The sequence below is a fragment of the Harpia harpyja genome, chromosome 4 (genome assembly GCF_026419915.1).
Source record: "Harpia harpyja isolate bHarHar1 chromosome 4, bHarHar1 primary haplotype, whole genome shotgun sequence".
Taxonomy (NCBI): Eukaryota; Metazoa; Chordata; class Aves; order Accipitriformes; family Accipitridae; genus Harpia; species Harpia harpyja.
In genome coordinates, this window is record NC_068943.1 from 52214880 (window position 1) to 52235788 (window position 20909).

The window sequence follows — 20909 nt, forward strand, 5'->3', positions numbered from 1 at the left end:
AGGTTATAAGGGTTTGTTAACCCTTCCTTTCTCTAATTAGTTGTTCAGTTATGCTAATGGCACCTATCTTCTAAGAATTTTCAGGCTATGTACAAAAGTTATATAGCATTTACTAATGAAAAGTATCTTTGCTTACCAGTCAGAGACAAGGACTGGATTGATTTTTTTTTTTTCCCTCTGCTACTCAATCACGCAAAGATATTGGGCAAATAGCTTAATTCCTTTGCTGATGATAATCCTGCATTTTTACATGCTTAGATTAAAATACTAAATACCTGCAAAGTGTTGTATTAAATACTACTTTTCTGTCATTTAATTTCCAGAGTAAAAGAATTTGTCATTACCCAGTTAAATTAACATGTTTTCTTAATATGATGGCAGGGTCCTGGAAGATAAACTTGCATGGAACATATACATCATTAATATTTATTCCAATGAGTTTGAAAGAAAAGCAAGAAGCAGCACTGATGTAACCTATGTAAAAATGATTGCTTTTGATGAGGCAAACCAGGAAATATCTGCAGAAGATGTAAAAAGGTCTGTATGGCGCAGTCTGTCTTCTGGGTGTCAGAGCTATGCAGCTAGGTTTTCTCTCCCTTAAAATTGTTTATGTCTTGGACTGGATAGGTTTAGATCAAATAACAGTTTATCTGAGACTTATCTCAAGGCTTAAATGGAATTTTTAGAATTCAGAAAGCTTTCATTATTTATTGACAGGTAATTTTCAGAGTTTGTCAAAAACATGAATAAGGCTGTTTAATTGTGCAAAATATATTTAAAAGTCAGTTTTATAGAAAATTGAAGTAGAAAGAATATCATTAAAATAGATATTGACTTCACTTCAGAATTGCAGAATGGTGATTAAAAACATATATTTTAGGTGTATTTTACATTTGTTTAATAACATGACAGCGGTATGAATGCATATTCTTATAAACATTCTATGAAGGGCAGCTGCTATTTAAACGCGATTTCTAGGCTCAACACCTCTCATAAGCTAGTAGTTGTTTGTGGCTGATATTACTAATGGAGTCTGTAGTCACAGGAAGCAGTCTGCATGGATTAATCTATTTCTCTGAGGAAAGCACTATTGGCATCTGTAGGACTATATGCAGCTGCCTTGATGTGGATTTAGAGGATACTGACCTCTCAAGTTCAATTTTCTGAACTTCGCAGCATTTTAATTTGTAAGCACCAGGGCTGGTTACTATAAAACAGAGTTTTTCCTGAATGAAAGGCATGACAAGTCTGAATCTTCAGAAAAGGTCTTGGTGGACAAGGGAGTGGTATTCTGTTGTTTTCTTCACTACTCTTCAAGCCAAAGTGAAGGTCTGATAAATCATCAGCATTTTACTCTTCTATGTTCAGAAAACTTAGGGAGCAGAAGAGTAACATTGAGATAGAACTGGAGAAAATATTTTCAACAGCTGTTACTGCTGCCATAGAAGAGGCTCCTGCTAACTCAGCAACTCCTGAACTCATCACAACGATCGTCCTCGGTGTTCTGCTAGCCTGCGCCCTCACAGCCTTCCTGGTATACGTACTTTTTACTATAAAAAGGAAAAGGTACAAATAGTTTTACTTTAACAATGTAATTTTGACTTACAACTAATAAGTTTACTTTAAATGTCAACTTGAAAAATACTTATCTGATGAATTACTGATATTTGCATGGAGTACTGCCTAAGATTTGCTATAAATCTAAGTGCCTGGCATTGTACTGTAGATATTAGACACACTACATGTAACCGACAGTTGGTTTCTTCTTGTGTTTGTCACACGGCAACAGGAGAAACAAATACTTCTAAAAGCACAGGGAAATGTGGATAGCAGAAATTTTAAGTGTGAAGGGGGGCACAAGTAGCTGTAATATACCCAAAGAAGTCTTCTCTAACCCCATGAATGCTGAAATCAAGGGAGGTTTTGCTGCTGACTTCAGTGGCAGCAGGACCACAGAGCAGGGGAAAACAAATATATTTCCAAGAGGGCAGCAGGCATTGACCCTGTTACCATTACATAAAAATAGGAAATACTCCAAACTAATCCCCAGAATAATACTGAAAATAAATGTTGTAGATTAAACTTCTGACACAAATACTTCATGTTCTGTTTTTAAAGTTACTGTAAAGCCAATCTTCAAAAAGAATTAACAATTTAATTTTAATGTATTTATCATTTTCAGAAAGTATGAGCAACGGTATTTGGTTAAGAAGCGAGCTGAAATTATGGAGGGTATTGATAACCCTGTGTGCAACTGACAAAAATGGAAGTCTGAAAAGCTTAGAGAAACTAGAGCACATGAATAATCTGGAAGTAGAATGCTGATACCACAAATTTATAAAAAATAGCATGTCAAAAGAGGTGGTTCTAGTTTATTCTGGTAACATAGGATTTTCCATGTATCTTTTCACTGGTGTATAGGTTGATTTTTAAGAACCCTTACAACTGTAATTTAAAAACTCTACACTTGAAGGAAGCTAATACCTTTTAATCTTGTATCGAAAATTTTACAAGGGCAAATTCCTACTTAATCTTTAGCAAATTGTTAAGCCTTATGGAGAAAAAACCCTTCAGGATACAAAAAGCTACTTAACATTCCCCTGGGTAAAATCCCAGTAATTTTGAGATCAGTGTACATGCCGCTCTCAGTTTTAGAGAGGCTAAGATTTTTGTCACTTAACTATTTGCAAGCTCAAGGTGTTATGAATTCTCTGAACTCTCTTTCAGGAAAACTGGAATAATGGCGTTTAGCAATGTGGAAGACACCAAAAGAGGTGATGCTGACAAAGATGTATTTCAGGACGATGAAAGCCCTGAGACACTAGATTGCAACAGCGAACATGAAGAAAGTGTAGCATCTGAAGAAGCCGCTGAACCTAGAAATGGAGATGCCCAACCCACTGCAGAATTCACAACAAAACAGGTAATTAGCTTTTCAGTTGCAAAGAATGGCGTGAAGGATATTTTATCATTATTCATCAAATAACTGGAAGAATTCTCAAAAAAAGTAAACTTGTGATGGAACTAGGAAGAAACCCAAATCTCACATGAAGTAGTGAAAACCCTTGAGGAGGAGCTGTGTTTGTCCCTGCTTAGAAGAAGAACTTTGTGATCCAGTGAAGGATGGTGACCATCTTTTACAGAATGTGTAACAGGAAAGGGTTCTCTCATGCGTTGCTGCTAAATCTTGCAGCCTTGAAAGCAACGCTTTCTTTGTAAGCTTCAAGTTATAAAAGTTATACAACTTCTGCTGCTTGGAATTTGTCCACAATCCAGCATTTGTAGCTTTCTGTCTCCTCATCTGTGTTACATTTTCTTGCAGGATTGCTTTCTGACAGATACAAAGCATGAGTTGGCTCTTTCCTTAAAACCTGATCCCACAATGCACACCCCTGAAAAAGAACTGAAAGGAGTAACATTTTCAGAAGTGGCGATTATTTTGGATGCAGAGTGTGAAGGTGATGAGCCTGATGATAACGATGTGTTTTTTCATCAGTAAGAATGCTTGACGAAGATGACTTTTAGGAAAACCACAATGACACTCACTGCAACACTACAGAATTAAGTGAGCAATAAGAATATGGGAATGCTATCCAGATTTTAATTCCTGCTACTCCTGTTGTTCGTGCTGTAAGTGATGGACAGGGAAGAAAATCAGCAGTAGGCTGGAAGGGCGGCAGCACGGTCGTAATGCAAGGTTACTTCCCCAGATGCACCGTTATCCTACGGTGTGTTCAACTTCCTATGGCACGCGTACACTGGCAAGATAATAAAACCGATTCCAACTGTGACGCCTTGTCATTATTTTAGACGAAGTACTTCTCGGACATCCACCTTCTCCTCTTTTGCACAGAACCCACCGCCGGGGTTATTTTTTTTGAAAACGAGTGACTAGCTATTTCCTACTTACACGCTGCCTTTCCTCCCCGCCGACAGGCTCCCCCCCCGCCGGGCGCTGCAGCCAGCCACCCACCCGCCCGCCTGCCCGCAGCCGGGACCCGCCGCCGGAGGAGGAGGAGGAGGAGCTGGCGACCGGCCCGCAACAAGTGAGAGGGGGGCTGCCGCCTCCGGGGGCGCAGCCGGCGGCTCCCTCCTTCCCTCCCGGGGGGGGTGTGGGAGGAAGGGCGGCGCGGCCTCGCCTTCCTCCTCCTCCTCCTCCTCCTCCTCCTCCTCCTCCGGCGGGGAACGAGGAACGGGGGAGGGGAAGTTTCTGGCACCTTCTGGCTGGGTCGCCGGCGGGCGGAAGCGGTTGGGCTGCCGGCGGAGGCGGGCGCTGCGGCGGCCCTGGGTGGCAGCGGCAGCGGCCGGGCCGGGCCGGGGGCAGCGCCATGGCCAAGTGGGGGCAGGGGGACCCGCGCTGGATCGTGGAGGAGCGCGCGGACGCCACCAACGTCAACAACTGGCACTGGTGAGGGGCGGCGCGCGGCGCGGCCGTTGGCGCGGCGCGCGCGGGGGCTCCCTGAGGCGGCGGCGGCGACGGGAGGAGGAGAAGGGGGTGCCTGAGGGTGAGGGGGGGCGGGACGGGACGGGACGGCCGGCGCTTAACGGCCCCGGTTGCCGGCCCAGGACGGAGCGGGACGCGACCAGCTGGTCGAAGAACAAGCTGAAGGAGGTGCTGGTGGGGCTGGTTGTGGAGGGCGAGGCCGGGCGCTGCGAGATCAGCGACCTGAAGCACGTGGAAGGCGAAGCGTCCTGCAACAGCCGCAAAGGGAAGCTCATCTTCTTCTACGAGTGGAACCTGCGCCTCGGCTGGAGAGGTACGGGGGAGGGGGGCGGCTCCGAGGGGACCGGCTCGGCGGGGTCGCCCGCCTGCGGGGGGCGGTCGGTGCGGCGGTGCCGGCGGTGCCTTGCCCGTGCTCCGCGGAGGCGGTGGTCGGGGGCTAGCGGCGCTTCTTCAGCTTCAGGCCGCCGCTGGCAGTGAGGAGCCACCCAGTGAGGAGATCCCCCCCCCCCGCCCCCCCTTGCTGAGTCTTTCCCGGGCGAAAGGAGCGCGGTGATTGGGGGCCTAGCGCGTTTCCTCCCGTGGCCCCAGCTTTCACGGGAAGGTGTGGATTGATAGGGGTTGCCTTCGAGTTCATCGTGGTCGTTGCAAAGCTGGCTCCGACGATGTGCTCTGCGGGATCAGGAGCGATCGCTTTGGAAAGTAAACTGTCTGCTTTGGGTTGGAAAATCAGGAATATTTTAGTGAACTGCAGTGAATCAAAATCGTAGGGAGATTGCAGGAGACATGTGGGCCTGAATTTAAATAAATGCTTATCTTTAAATAATCTTGAAACCCTAGCTGGTCTTTTTTCCCCCTTCACCCAATTTTTTTTCTACAACACACGTTTCTTAGAGTTGTTTTAACAACATATCAGCACAGTGTTACTCATCTCGCTTTGCAAAAAGTAACTACTTCTGATGTGGTGGGATATGTATTGCTTACAGCAGTGTGCTTGAATTGTTTTAGTTTTCTGGTGTGCCGCAAATCACAGCTGTGTGCTTAACGCACGTTGATAGCAGGAAACAGGAGAACCTAAAAAGTGTAAAAGTGCAGATGTTTCCAAAAATTTAGCGTAGTTTACATTGGGGATAATGAATTACATGAGGAAGAAACTGTGTAGTGGGAATAAGGAAACTAGAAATAATTCTTGATTATTGGGGATAACAGGGGCTGTGCCCATGCATTTTTGTTGTGCTGCATCCACTTGCAGCCCCAACTTTTGGAGGTTCAACCTCCGCTGTGCTTGTCCCATGGCAAGCTCTTTATTTGCAGACTGACCCAATAATGTATCTTTTGGTAATATCAAGGAATTCTTTCCAGTTATTAGATGCCTACAACTTTATGGCAAATTGTGGACCATCCCTTGCATTAGAGTAAGAATCAGGAAGAGAAAAAAAGCACCTGCACGGGAAATTTTACCTGGATATTGTAATGCCAAATTACAGGCTTTTCCTCCCAAAAATACTGTACTTCTCAGGTCTCAGTTGTTACTGTAGGAGGTGGGAATACCAAAGGCCATACTTAATTTTTCCCTCTTAATTCTTGTGCTCCAGACAGGACTGTAGTCTCTGGATCAGTGTTTCAGGTAACGCTGTTGGCTGCTCCAGCGGGCTGTCTGCGTTTTGCACTTCTTTTTGTGGTGCCCTTTCCAAAGCAGTTCTTATGACTGTGTTTTTCCTGGTTTGGCTGACTGGAACTTTATTTCAATGCTGAGAGCAGTGCTTCTCTTGGAACAGATCTAGAATTGATGTCTGCTCCCACAGTAATAGGGGACTTAAAGAAATACTGTTTCTTATTTATTTTTGTTCACATTGATAGTTAAATATGTTTTAAATGTTACAAGTGTGTTATAAACTAAGAACATATATACTTACAGTTGTGATCTAAATGTTAACAGAGAGGAAGGTAAACATGCTCTGTGATACAGTTTATATCAGTGCAGTTTAAATAATTCTAATCAGCTATTTGATGTTTTGGGTGGTTTTTATTGAAGATAAGCTAAAATAATCTAAGTTTTTAAACACTGGTTAGTTTGGTTTTGTTGGGGTTTTTTTGTTTGTTTTATTTCAGCATATAAAACTTAGAAGTAGGCAGATGCAGTATTTTGTTTGTATTTTCTATATGAATCCTTTCTAAATTTTGTTTCCTCTGCTAGGTCTTTATGCTCTTTAGTGTTTATAGACAACTCTAATGTTGCATTAGGTAAGTTGCTCAGTTCAGTGTTGCACTGAGTGGATAATGTCCTTCAGAGCTTAGTTTTAAAGGAGTTTGCTACTACACAGTGACATTCTAAAAGAGCTGGGGCTGATTATTTTTTTCATTATTTGATAGCCATCATGTTGTGTGTTTTCTGAGAGCTCTGAATTAGAAATGAGAGTTCAAACTTAACTGCTAAAAACACTAATTGCTGTAATTAGTTCCTTCTACAAGTTGTCTAGAATAACTAGGAGTTCAAGCTATGACTAAAATGTGGATATATAAGGACAAGATGATATAAATCCTGAAATTTGCAGGTGGTTTGGAAAGTCCAATGTTGGAAAAACCTTGCCCTTAGCAATTTAGATTACAGAGCAACAAGGAAGTGAGGAACTAAGGGTACTTAATGCCACTAAAATTGAGCAAAATGGCTGTTCTATCATTTGTTTGAAGATGTAATGGGGATTTTAATGGATTATTCTACATTGCGATGGAAGCTTTATGAAAATGTGTATGTCCTTTTAAAACTTAGGTATTTCAACAGTGGGTTTACAGGTAGGTCTTTCTGAGACATGAGCTTTCACTATTAATTTTCTAAAATATTGGATTGGCAGGAAACAAAAAAATAGCTTATTCTTAGGTCTGTTATTGGAGTCCCATGGGATTCAAATAAATAATTTGATTGTTTGTCTGATAAAAAGGTAACAGCTTTGCTTACATTACAGCAATAGTAAAAATGCAAAGCTGTACCATTGCTCTGCCTGTGTAGTGTTGAACACCCAGCTCTGTTAACTGATGGGACTGTGCTGTCCAGCACAGATAGCATCTGCATTAATCCCTTGGACAAGCCATTTTTTTCTTTGTATGAATTTAAATTTGTTGTCTGGCCTGCGTTATTTGGGAATCTTTATTTTAAGAGTTGTGAAAATTGGTAATAAAATTAGTTGAATGGATATAAGTCAGGTTTGTGTTCTGCTCCTAAAAACATCTGCCTGCATGCTAGCACTTCCTTTTTGGGGAGAGTAGCTGAAAATAAGATTTGCTTTACTGTCTGCAAAGACAATGTTGTGTGGTTTTGCCTGTACTAATCCTGGAGCTAGAAGAAAGCAGTAGAGAGCAAATTGACATGGCTGCTTGTGATTTGTGTTGGGCCCAGAAGTGTTTTAATGTTACAATTAATTAACTAGTTCACATGGCTTCATACTTGAGCTAACAGGTTCTCCTGGGAGACTTTGAGAAGCCCAAGAGAGGTCTTCTATTTTAGCCTTTCCCTGCATGGATGCAGTTGTCTACTTCTGGATTAACAGTCTTTGTATATTGTGCTGTGCTTGACTCAGGTACTGACTAGGAAGGGATCTTTGCACTGTACTCCCCTTTGTGTTACTAACCGTCATTCACTCTTCTTGCTAAGAAATGCCTGAGCATTTGTTTACTTTACTGTGATCTTGACAGGTAGCACGTTAGGTTATATCTGTGCGTAATGCCCCCCTATAGCATGGTGGTTGTTTCAGGGTAGTAATGAAAAATAATGAAAGGAGAGAGTGGTGTTAAGTAGTGGCTGGATCTAGCTAGCTCCTTTGAAGGTGAGCGAATCCCAATATATTACATGTACCTTCATGAAAATTCCCCTTTTGCAGTCATGCTTAACTCTGGGTTGTTTGTATTTTAGAGTTTTGCTGATAGACTGATAAAGCTTGTTGTTGTGTTTTGTATGTTTTGACAAGTAAGCCAATAAAACAGTATGAGGATAACTGGATTTGGGGTAGAATGGCATGTTTCTGCTATTGCTTTCTAAAAAGATTTTAACATGATCTAAATAGTGAATTAATTTAAATAACTAAATGTTTTTGCAAGGCCGGGGGAAGAGTCTTCAGTGTAATGGCAAAAAAAAGGATCAGCCCTTAAATTCAATCTTTTCACTGTAAGGTCTGAGGCAAAGAATTACAGTACAGGGTTCATATCCCAGAATATGTTTATAGAGCTGTGTAGGTAAGTGATGGTGGGCCTTTGCCCAGAAGGATGCAGAAGCAGAGCAATTTCTGTTCTTGCAAAGGCTTTCTGATGTGTACAGTGATTCCTGGCAGTTCACAGTAAAGCTGTTAAGAACGAGTGTTCTAAAAAATCTGCATGTGAAGTTTCCTGTTTATAAAAAATTTCAGTTGTATACCTGTCCATTATACATGCATATGTTTTACAGTAACATGCCTGTATGTTGGGAGCTTTTCAGATATTCAAGACGGAATAGTTAGCATTCTAGGGAGCTTCTAAATAACAGGCAGACAAGTTTAGGGGAAGAGGAGGTGGTTTTTCCCCTACCCCCTTTTGATTCACATTCTGTATTGGCAGACGCAAGCTGTTGTAAGTAGCGAGTATTAGAACAGCTGAGAATTGAAGGTGAGAGCAGTGGCAGAACGGTAGCGCGCAATGATGTGCTGAGTGAGAAGATGTACCTCTGTGTGTGTACATATCTTAATGCAGCTGTACAGGAAAACACAGTTCTGAGAGCAGTTTACTATGAAAGTACTGTGACACATGTGAGACTTTTGGTTGCTATTTAATTCCTTTAAATTAGATTGTAGGCAACTTGCTTCAAGTAACACTTTTGTACAACTGATTTCCAGGCATAAAACTCTTGCTATGGGGGAAATAGTTTTTAATAATGCATTTAAGAATTCGTTATGTTAATACAGGTACAGTGAAAGAGTCTGGTGAGAAACATAAGGGATCTGTTGAAATTCCTAACCTGTCAGAAGAAAATGAGGTAGATGATACAGAGGTAGGTGTGAAATACTGATATGTCTATATAGGTTCAGAATTCTTAACTAAAGCATTAATCAACCTATAGGCATCATGTTCTGATTTATCCTGTGATTGTGGGATAATTACACTCGGATAGTTTTATTTCATGTTTTTGGTTTTTATACTTGAAATAATGACTGTTCTCAAATTTGCCTACTAGGAATGTGCACAGTTTTCTTTGTTAATTATTGTTTGTGAGGATACAGTAACTACAAATTTGAGAACTCTGCTGCTTGTAGTCATAAAAAAAACCCCAAACAAAACCAACCAACAAACCACCCCCCCAACACCTAAGAACTTAAGGAATCTTCTTGTTGGTTGTATAGCATTTGATGCTGTGGCTTCCACAGATTTCCTCAGCCTCTGCTGTGTAGTAGGCAACTCTGTTTATACTTGATGAACTTGACTGTGCTACTCTGGAGATGAGATACTACATTTATTTAAGTTAAAACCCAAGAGGACTTATTTTTAGCAAAGGTACGATAAACTGAGAAGATAATGAACTTGAAATTGCAGGAGTCCTCTGAATGTAGTAAACAAAGCCAGAATACTTTCCTTTGTTGCCAGAATCCAAAAGGCTCATGTTTAGATGCCTCTTAGATCTTCTAATTTTTCTTTTTCTAGATCAATGTTAGCAAAAAGAAAGGGGAAGGTGATGTTCTGAAGGACCTTATGAGAACTGAAGGAACCACAAAAGTCAGAGAGGCCCTGAGAGATTATCTGAAAGCACTTAAAACAGGTAAATGAAACCAGTGTGTTGGGTATGTTTTTATGCAGTCTTCTTTCTTGAATAGATTGGTAATGCATTGACAAGTCCTTGGGTTTGTATTGTTTTTATTTTTAATTGTCACCAGCTGAGATGAAGTAAGTTAGTCCTACCAGTCAAAAATCTTTATTGCTATCAAACATGGCACTGTCCAGTAGTTTCTGTAGCAACCTAGGCTGTATTGTGTTACACATACTGACTGCAGAGATCACTGTAAAACCTGCAGGCTTCTCTGCTGTATTCTTCAGAAGTTTGTGGAGATGGTGCATTCCTTCATGGGCAGATGTTAGTAATTTTGGGTCAGGTAGCTTTGAAAAGCCTGTGTTTTTAAGGGAAATTGCCGTTAGGCTCTGTTGCCAATACAAACATTTGGGTAAGGTGGGGAAACTGGATTGGAGTTGTATGTTCCATTCTGTGCTCCCATTCTCCACGGTTTTGGCCAGCAATCTTGATTACATATCTCGATGTCAGAGTGGTTGTACAGCTCAATTTCATAACTGAAGAGTGCTTTCCTTTATTACAGAGTTTACCTTGGGAATGATTCTGCCAACAAAAGCTACTGTTAGTCAGGAGCTGGCCACTGAACGAAAACTAAGTGGGAACACCATGCAAGTATGTTGGCTTTAAGTGTTGTACGAGTTTAATTTTACCATAAATGTAGTCCCTACAGATTTTGCTATGCTAACAATTGCATATTCCTCTGGTTACCTGCAAAAGTAATTACCTGCCTTAGGGGTGGAACTGCCTCCTCACTGCTGTGATCAGGACCTGTAATACAGAAACGACCCATTGCAGATCCTGGGCAACTGGAAGCTGGGCGGAAGGAGGACAGCAGCATTTATGTACCCATTAATGCTTTGTTCTGTAACGGCTGTAGCTTCAGCAAGGTGAAGCTGGAATTCACATGCATGCATCACTTTCCCCAGTCTAAAGTTAGCCTCAGGTATCGTTGGGGCGAATCACACACTCACGGTTTTTCCACTTGTTTTAGTGAATCCTGATTAATAATACTGTTAACTATACAACCTACATCCATATTTATATAACATATATTCACAACACAGTATGTTTAAGAATGCACAGGTAACAACAATCCTGCCATTCCAGAACTCTTAAGTGTTTGATCTTGCACTCATTCACCTGAGTATTTTTTGTTTTGCAGGATTCTGTTTCACCACAGTCTTTGGATATAGTTGGTGTAAAAATTCCAACAGTGAAGATACTGATGAGAGAAGTCTTTAACTCTCCAGCAGATGAACTTTACAGCATCTTCACAACTAAGGAAGTAAGTGATACTTTCAGTAGGCAATATAACTTAATGTGGATGCTGCTGTAGCTGAATAGTTGTGTAAGTAGGTAATAAACATGTCTCATAGTGTTAAGTACAGATAATAACTCAAGTACATTTAAATGGAGAGATGTGATCGTCTAGAAACTGAAGGCTTTATAAGGGACCCTTTTCTTGTAACTTCACTAAGTATTTGTAATTCTGATTGATTGTCATCATTTGCTCTTCCAAGTTTTGCTGAATAGCTTCACCTTTTAAGCCACTGAGGAATTTCTGTGGTGAAAATGCAAAAGGAGTTGACAGTTCCCCCTGCACTCTCCTTTGCTAGTTAGAAAAAGCTTGGACTTTTTATGTAGGTACTCATCATTCAGGAGCCTGAAGTGCTTAGTAATGGCACTGTTGTTGTCCGCAGCTTAATTAGATTAACTATTGGATGCAATGATACTGTTGCTTATAGGGTATGGCATATAAAATCACTAACTTTGGGTTTGTTTCCTTCAAAAGAGCCTGGGCTGGTATCAGAGAAATTTAAATTACAATCCCAACACTACCACTGAGAAACAATAATGGCTCTCAGCAGCTCTTCTGCACCTTCCTAGAGCTGCTGTTCTGTCTCCCTCATTTCCAAATCCAGCAACAGCCGGTCACGTGTATGTATGTGATTTGTCCATGCCCCTTGCAGGTGGCTCGGGTCATTTCTGATCTTTACCACTCCAGCTTTCTCAGCATTTACAGTCTCATTCTGTCACCTCATTGGCCCCTGCTACTACCACAGATCTCAGTAGAGTGCTGCTGTATAAAATGACAAACCTGAGTAGTGCTTACAGCCTCTTAAGTGTATTACAGTTGAGTTAGTTAATTTCTTCAGCAAACCTCACTTGTGTCATAATATGGTGCATTATGTATCAGTATAGACTTGTAGTTAACTGACTTGTGCTGTATTCTTCTTTTGCTAGTTGGTACAGAAGTTTTCTAAATGTTCTGCTGTGATTGAAGCCGAGAAAGGAGGCAAACTTCAGATGTTCGATGGCTGCATCAGCGGTGAATACACAGAATTGGTAAAAAGTTCCTACTTGGCACTTTAAAAATGGAGGGGGTGGGGCATTGGCTGCTTCTCTGAGCTAAAAAGTAGTGTAAGTTTCTGACATTTCAGCTTCTCTAATGCATACTCAGTTCCTCTATAATTTCAAAGCCCCAAACCTGCTATTATGTATATTTCCCCATCAAAAGAGCAGGCACTGACTATACACCTAATGACCTGCACTGGGGGAGAAAACTCTCAGCACCATCCTTTTTTACTAGGAGGAAGGAAGGGGAAAGCAGGTTTAAGGTTTATCTCCTAAATCCATATCAGTTCTTCTTTTGTAACTGGATAAATGATGTCTGTTCTATTCAGGGCAAATATTATGCTTTCCCACACTGAATGCTTTTGCAAATAGAAGGGAAAAACTGATAATTGAAGCTCAGCTCTGTTTTTGAAACCTCTGAAAAACCATTTTCACAGTTGCTGAGCTTAGACTTGGTATCTGACCTCCATCCAGATGACAGGCAGTAAGTATCACTGACAATTGGACAATTTTTAAAAAAGCAAAAAGCCTTGGAAAATTGGATTCTCGGTTCAACCTAATGAAATTTGTTGTTGACTCCAGAAAGGGCTCAGTCTGGAAATATACTTGCTGCAGAACTGTTACACCTGAGATTGGCTTCAGTGGAAGCCAGTTATATTAATCAACCTTTGCAATTAGATAAGGAACAATTTAGATGAAACAGTCAAAATATAAACTTAACGGCTTACTGAAAACAATGAGCGTGATTTAGACCAAACTTCAGCTGACCTAATGGTTATGCAGTAGCTCCCCTTCTCATGTGAGCTGGGGGCAGGCTGTAAATAATTTTTATGCAGTCCTGCATAAACTTGTACATTGAAGCAGGCTGGATTGATTAACAGAAAACCATGGGCATACTGTGTCACGCTTACAGATTTCAGAAGTGAAAACATGACTTACTGGTGCCCATTTCAAGGTCTGCAAGCAAACCAGTGTTTTATGTTTAGTGACTGATCAGCCTGACCTTTTCCCATAGAGAAAACAAAACAGTGGAAAGTAGCAAGCTGAGCTCTTGATGGAAACAGTTTATTTAAAAAAAAACCAAACCCCAATCTCCATATTGTTTACATGCATGTGTCTACTATTGCAAAAGATAATGCTCCCTTATTTTTCAGGGGAGAATTAGCACTGAGTAGTCATAATGTGAATTATCTCAAATGCTAATGGGGAGAACCTTCTTATCTTCTTACAGGTCCCAAGCCAAAGAATTGTCCTGAAGTGGAGGTGTCGAAGCTGGCCTGATGGTGAGTCATTTTGAGGAGCTCTAATAGAGGCTACACTTTGCAGGGAGAAGGAACAAACATGACAGCTGACAGCCTTGCTAACTGGAGGCTCGCTTAGTCTTGTGTTCTTTGGAGAACAGCCTGATGGCTGTAGCAGTTGTCATCTGTGAAAAGAGGCTTCGTTTAGACACAAGCAAAAGCAGATATGAAATTAGCAACAACAACTGCAATCCTTTAAAAAACACTTTGCTGAAGTGTTGTATTTTCTTCCTTCAGAACATTATGCAACGGTTGCCTTGAATTTCAAGGATATGGCTGCTCAAACAGAACTGCAGTTAGAGTGCAAAGGAGTTCCTGTCTCTAATGAAGATAGTACAAGACAATGTTGGAAGAAGCAGTATTTTGAAGAAATACATATTTTACTGCAGCAATCCAAAGACACCGTGGAATGATAACAGCGCTGTAGTTTTGTTAGGGCATTACTTTTTATACTTTGTTAACGTTTGGTTTTTTAAAAAAAGTAATTTATTTGGGGGAAGAATAAAGACCCACTTCTATGATACTGTATATAATTTAAGCATTATTTATGGAATTTTAGTGAATGAGGTGGCAAATAAGACAGACTATGTATATAAACAGCTTTACTTGGGGAAACTGGTCTCTGTTCTGCTTGCCTGCAACTTCAGAGAGTAATAATGATTCAGCTGCAGTCAAGTACTACCATCGTAGGTAGGTAAGCTACATGAATCAATAGGAAGCATGTGCAGTGCTTTAATATTCCGTGTATCGAGTGGCAAAATGAACTCCCTCTAGGAGGTGGGGTTCCCATCAGAGGTGAACTGACAGGGATTACAAAGCTGCTGATACATCAGATCTTTCAAAAAATGTGGGGGGTATAGTTCACAGCCTCTTCAAATCCTTCGTAAGAGTGCTTTAACTGCAGACTGAATTTGTTTCTAACTCTGTCAACAGTTTTAGGGAAAGATAATTAACAATGTCATGTAATTCTGGTTGGTATGCACTGTTAAGTCTGCATGCACTGTACTCCCTTACTTGACCTCAGTGTGAAATTTATTTTGGAAGAAACAAACAGTAATAATGCTTTCCTTCTGCAACTGTGTAAACCTTCCAGTTAAATGATTTATGTCCCTCTGCAATTCCGTAGCTCAAACTACAGCGAGCAACTGGTTGTTAGAGAAATTTGACAGGAGCATAGTTGGGATATTGAAAGTAAAGAATTGTTACTCTTAATTAAACCACATTGAGGTTAGCAGGGATAACTTAATTTGCAAATGCTTTATAAAAAGTGTATGAATTAAGTATGCAATTAGAAACAAACCGACCAAAAAAAGGCAAGCTGCCTTCGGAAAATGTGGCTGGCTCAATAAAATACATGATTTTACATGCAGTTTATTTTCTCCATTAACCAATACTGCTAAACTAAATGAGTCTGTATAGAAGTTAAGTCCTATTATTTTATTTTTACAGGATACCAACATATGGCAACCTTACCAAACACAACTTGCATTATGCAGAAGATAAAGGTGTGCTGCTCTTTTCTACAGGCGAGGTTTTCCCTGGGAGGTTTGCAGCCAGTTATCCCCTTTGAACTTCGGTGAGACTTGTTGTAGTAACAAGAACAAACACCTCAGTGACAGGACAGGTGCGCAGACTGGTTACCAAGTGCTGCATTGTCTGCGTTTTAGATGTCCAGATAAGGGTGGAGAGCAGCCCCTTGAGAAGTGTCATGTTTTTCTGAGTGCTCAAAATCTAGTTACCTTCTTTGATAAATATTCAAGGACAAAGAGCCTAACATTTTGAATACAAAAATGATTTAGAGTATTGGTTGATGAAGGGGCAACCTTTAAATAAAAATAGGAAATCTAGGTTTAAGACAGAGATCAGGCTAAGCAGTTTTGTGGGTAGATGATCTAAGAGATTTTGTGACAATTTAGTATCTGAGAGTAGGCTGTTACATCTAATTACAAGTTTCTTCAAATGATGTATCCTACAGCCCTAGTACTTCTCTGGAAGCATGCCTCGCCAGTTTTGCCTCCCAACTGAAAAACCCCTTCCATCTGAGGGTCACAAGTGCCCACTACCATTAGGTTTTGCTAGTCTGAATTCTCTTGTCTCCCTCCACTAGCAGGAGTATTCAGTTCAACTGGACACGCTGCCAATCATCAGTGTTTAAAAAGAAGTGACTTACTTGCTTTTCCAGTGTTGCAGCACTGACTTCCAGCTGTGGGACTGCCCAAACCTCCAGAAAATGCTGCTGCTGGGAGGTCCAAGACTGCGTAAGGAGGAACAGCCTCAGCCCCTCCACGTTTCCTCTTTAAGAAAAGGGTAGCGAACTGAAGATGACATGTCTTCTTTAGTGTTCTTCTTGTTCCCTTGTGCCTGCACAGCTGTAAGTCTGATAATATGCACAAGCTTTCTTAAGTTAAAGATGCGAAGTACCTACCTTTTCATCCTGCTTGTAGGCCAGCCTAGCGTAAGAAACGGACAGACAGCTTTCACACCCACAAACAGCCCCTGACTGACTGTCCTTAGAGTCAAAACCAGGACATTTCTTCTTGCTTCACCAGCATTCCTGCACTCTTCCCATCTTCACTGTACGGGCTGGCACTTAGCTGATGTTAGTATTGTATTGCTGACCTGAAATTTCAATTTCTGCGCACAGTTACTTTGAAATTAGGAAAATTCAAAAAGGAATTTCATTTTACTTGTAGCAGGCAGCCTTCAGGAGGATTTCTAGCACTGTCAGCCAGCCATAGCATGAAGGGGGCAATCATCCTCTTGGAGAGGCAAAACACTTTATCCTTGAGTGCTAAAATTTCTCATAGACTCTCCCAAGAGTTTAATAAAACCAAAGAATGTTAAAACTACTTGTTATCCTCAGCCCTTCAGCTGGATGGAGCAGAGTTAGGAATTACATATCATTTAATAACAGTATGATGATAATGATACGTTCGTATCATACCTAATGAAATTATAGTATCGTAAATATAGTTTGTTTTCTAATTAAGTCCCTGTGAAGAGTTCCCTATCCTAAGATTTTTTCCCAAAAGAGTAAGCGGCAGGAGTGGAGACAGATGTAGAGATCTTGTGGGAAATATGCTCAAACTTACTGGCATTCACATGTTTTAAGGAGACTGATGAGCACAGAAGACATTCCAGACAGAGAGTGAGCCATATGAAAGAAGCAACATAGCAGAAATGGGAAAAGACAGTTTTGCTTGGGATGTAGTGCTTTCGTAACATGGTAAGATTCCAGACAACATCCTGGTCTCAGAGAAAGCCAAAAGGGAAAATAATTAAATGTGAAAGACAAGATTTGTGAGACTGTAGCCAAAAACCAATACAGAGGACGGTCTTAACTGTTTGGGTCCAGGAGGCGGAGGCTGGCTGTTGGGCACTATGCACAGCGAGGCCAGCGGAAGGCGAAAGTATTTTAAAAGCTTAATTTTGAAGGTGTTAAATGGGAGGTGGGACTTCCAGGAGGAAATACATAACAATTAAACGAGAGGTGGGGTGAGCCCTGGAAGAGAATAAAAGTTGTAATAGACTGAGGAAGCCAGTTAAAGGTGGGGTTTTCAAAGACGAGGATGAAAAAGCATTCTTGAAGGCAAAGAAATACAAACCAGAAAACTGACTCAAAGTAAAAGAAGGGGAATAGAATGCTATGGAAGAAATCGTGACTTACAGAACATGTAAAATGAGGGACCCAGAGAAAAATAAACAGGTGCAAACGAGGATCTGGAAGAAGAGACAAGTTTGTGCAGGTACTGCTTGCTTTTGTTTAAAAAACTGAATACTGGGAAAAAATTCCCAGTAAAAATGGCAGGAATACTCAAGGGGGAAATTGAGAGATAATGTAAGGGAAGAGCAGTAAGAATAATTATACTTCTGGTAACCTTGACAATTTTTGAGCAAAATAATAGAAAAGCTAGTATTAAATTCAGTCAGTTTAGAACTACAGGATAATCATTTAATTGAAGCTAACCAACATGGTTTTTAATATCTTGTCAGATTTGATCTAGCTTTTTGAAGAGGCTGCAAAGGGAACTGCTGGCCTGACATAGCTTGTGTGTACAATGCCTGTCTTACCATGTAAAGGTACTTGGCTTGGAGAACCACCAAAAGCCGACATACCGCATCACTGACATGTAATGTGAAACTGTAACTTCCAAGAGTCCTTGTTAATGGAAAATTGTTATAAATGGACTTCTGCCGGGATTCTAAATGGCCAGTTACATATTTGTGAGAAAATAATTGACAATAAAATAGAAAATTACCACTAATATAGCATTTGCAAATCACCTATACAGGTCTGTAGGGGAAAACATCCTAAAAATAACTTACAGGGCCTAGTCAATGGTCAGTGACCAGCTGAACACAGACGGGCTAACATTCACCTGGGAACACAGAAGGGTGCATTACTTACTTGTCTGTCATTCATGAAGAAGTTATTAAATACTGTTTATACTTGGTATACTTCAAAAAGGGGGGTCGAAATAATGAGGGAAAAACATCAGAAAAGACACACTCTTCAGTACCAGAATTACGGTGTGCTCTCAGCCTGCATGAGAAGCTAAAGCCAACAAAGTGCGGTAGCTGAAAGCTGAAGTCGGACAACGTATCAAAACCCAGAGACACACATTTTTGATAAGAGTAATTAATTAACTGAGACTACTCACCAAAGGGTTATAATGGCTGCTTCATCTCTTGAAGATTTTCAGATGGATAGGGGAGTATCTTCCTAAAGACATCTTAACCCAACCGCAGATCAGTAGGCTTGGTAGAAGACTTGACAGATGAATTCTGATACGCATTACGTAGAAGTTCTGACTTCTCTGAAGTTACAATCTATGGAGAAGTTGATCAGAAAGGGTAATAAAATTATTCCTAAAGAGAGTGAAAACATCATTACTTCATGTCTGAATAATAAGGAGACCAACTGAAACTCTCACCAGAATCAATATAGTGTTTGTAAATGCAGGAATAAAAGTGCTAATAAAGGGGAAATATAAAGCGTAAACTTTAAAGACAGAAATTATTAATTACAGAAGGTTAAATACCCAGTAGGTTCAAAGAGAGTAAGAGGAGTCACAAAAGCATCACATAATAGAATCGTGGAGAAGCAAATGATGCTAAGCTACATTAAATGGTAGACAGAATGAAGGAATTTGGAAGAAAGAAGGCCAAGATAGATGTGTTAGGAAGACAACAGAAAAATGAGTTAAGCAACTGGAAAATGAAGCTGAAAATGGAGTTTAATCAGATATTAAAAGCAGTATCATTGACAGTCCGAAAGATCACATAGGAAATGGATATTGCCCAGAAATAGCAGGAGGAAATGTGGCAGGGAAGGGTGATAAAGTCATTTCGGGGGTGCAGAAGCTGTGAAGAAAGCAAGGGAGCAGGTCCCAGGGGCAGCACAGGGAAAAAAAGGAAGCAAGTGTGCAAATGGTGCATGAGAAAAACATGACCAACATGGGTTAAAATCAGGGAAATGAAAAGTTCCACTGGCTTCTGACACCACCTTACATTCTAACATGGGGGAGGAGAGTAAACAACCACCAGTCCCTCTCAACTGTGTGACCGAACATTCATGCAAAGTCAACCAGAAAAGGACCAAGATTTACATCACTTATATACAGTTGATCATCATTTCTCTCTGCAGCTGTTTCATTTTTGAAGTTGCCTTTGATGAGAAATCCAAAGACTGAAGCAACATATTATAAACAAATGAAAAGTCATCACAATCAGTTTAATGAAGTGCACAGAATAGCAATTGATCATGTCAATAAAAATAAAACAATTAATTTTACATCAAGTGTGCTTTATTTCCTCCACAGGTATTCTGTTAAATAAAGCACCATATATATACTGCCAGGCCACAGCTAAAGAGGATTCTTTACAGAATCAAATTTCTTGTGGTTGTTTAGTATACAAGTAAACTTAATTTTGATAATAAGAACCACAGCGATCTGAGGCAATCTGCCTCTATTATAAGGTACAAAACTGGCACAGAGGACACCATATTATACACAGTAAAAATGCCATGTTTAAATTACATCATACAGGGCAAGGAGGCCCTGTTCTCCCAGACAGCCATATTAAATGAAAGCCACTACAGTGAACTCTTAATTACATAAAACATATCCATTATCTGATTGCCCTTTAAGAAAGTGTACGGTAGATGCAAAAAAAAAAAACAAAAGGGGGGGGGGGGGGAGAAAAAAAAAAAAAGAAAAATCTGGAGTTCTGCCTGACCAAGAATTAAGCATATAAATCTATCTTGCCATTCAAGCAGAGAGCACTGGACAAACTGAAGCACAAAACAGAAATAAGCAAAACTTATACAAACAGCATTTTTGGGGGAAGAAAAAAAAAACCGACTTAAAAGCAGACATGCTCCATCTAATGTCAAGAAGCAGCTTGGTTTCCTTTTCCAGATATCCTTGTGACCACATGAATCGTAGACTCAATGGTCCTACACAGGATGTCTAAAATGTCATGCTGCTGCATATGACTAAAAAGTCCTCTGGAATGGCCACAACTGATAGATAAACTAGTTTCAGGGTCCTGGGATGGTAAGGCTTGACCATCACAGCTTCTCAAATCTGCGAGGTCAGATAAAACTGCTGAAATCGATGTGGAAGGGAACTCCGAGTCCTCCTCGGCTCCAATAGAATCCTTGGAAGTCTGCAGGTCTTTAAATTCTTTGCATTCTTCAAATTTACCGTTTCCTGCCTGCTCTTCCGTGTGCTGTGACCGCGTTGCTAACATTATGTCTTCTGAAAATGAAGATGGAACTTCCATTCTGTACTCTTTGACAGAACTGTTCTCGGGGGAAGGAGGATCTTGCTCAGTGCCTGGATCAATGATTGAAGAGTCCCGTGTCTCGTTATCTGAAGTGCTTGTTGGGGTCAATGCCTCCCGGGGTTCAGTTTTTATATCACTGATACAGCTATCTACAGTGTGCTCTTCATCACTGCTGACCCGTCTTCTCTTTACAGGAGTAGCTCCTTCATCGTCTGCA

The 20909-nt window shown here is 40.7% G+C and overlaps 3 protein-coding genes and 1 long non-coding RNA gene across 16 annotated transcripts in view; 2 read left to right on the forward strand and 2 right to left on the reverse strand.

Annotated features, from left to right (window-relative positions):
• LOC128141208 (protocadherin Fat 4-like) overlaps window positions 1-3789 on the forward strand; it is a 28091-nt gene extending 24302 nt beyond the window's left edge. Inside the window, exons 25-28 of the mRNA XM_052785817.1 lie at window positions 382-537; window positions 1369-1566; window positions 2728-2923; window positions 3323-3789. Of these exons, the coding sequence (XP_052641777.1) occupies window positions 382-537; window positions 1369-1566; window positions 2728-2923; window positions 3323-3499 (727 nt within the window). The 3' untranslated portion in view covers window positions 3500-3789. The remainder of the gene's footprint in view (window positions 1-381; window positions 538-1368; window positions 1567-2727; window positions 2924-3322) is intronic.
• Window positions 3790-4229: 440 nt separating this feature from the next.
• Window positions 4230-15269, forward strand: LOC128140391 (activator of 90 kDa heat shock protein ATPase homolog 2-like). The gene is made up of 9 exons (XM_052784052.1): window positions 4230-4408; window positions 4567-4757; window positions 9370-9455; window positions 10103-10217; window positions 10768-10856; window positions 11407-11529; window positions 12489-12590; window positions 13831-13882; window positions 14138-15269. The coding sequence occupies exons 1-9, from the start codon at window positions 4329-4331 to the stop codon at window positions 14311-14313; spliced, it is 1014 nt and encodes a 337-aa protein (XP_052640012.1). The 5' UTR covers window positions 4230-4328; the 3' UTR covers window positions 14314-15269.
• LOC128140392 (uncharacterized) lies at window positions 14379-19285 on the reverse strand. The gene is made up of 2 exons (XR_008234715.1): window positions 18119-19285; window positions 14379-17544 (listed from the first exon to the last, which is right to left on the reverse strand). It is a non-coding gene; the product is annotated as an uncharacterized LOC128140392 (long non-coding RNA).
• Window positions 19286-19685: 400 nt separating this feature from the next.
• The window catches only part of USP34 (ubiquitin specific peptidase 34), a 139722-nt gene continuing 138498 nt past the window's right edge, over window positions 19686-20909 (reverse strand). For all 13 annotated transcript variants that reach the window (XM_052784027.1, XM_052784025.1, XM_052784033.1 and 10 more), the window contains one exon: window positions 19686-20904. In XM_052784027.1, the coding sequence (XP_052639987.1) occupies window positions 20294-20904 (611 nt within the window). In that variant the 3' untranslated portion in view covers window positions 19686-20293. The remainder of the gene's footprint in view (window positions 20905-20909) is intronic.

Coding starts and splice junctions, on each gene's coding strand:
- LOC128140391 (XM_052784052.1), top strand. CDS start 4,329: ATGGCCAAGTGGGGGCAGGGGGACCCGCGCTGGATCGTGGAGGAGCGC. Junction 10,218..10,767: donor TCTGAAAGCACTTAAAACAG/GTAAATGAAACC, acceptor CCTTTATTACAG/AGTTTACCTTGGGAATGATT. Junction 10,857..11,406: donor TAAGTGGGAACACCATGCAA/GTATGTTGGCTT, acceptor TTTGTTTTGCAG/GATTCTGTTTCACCACAGTC.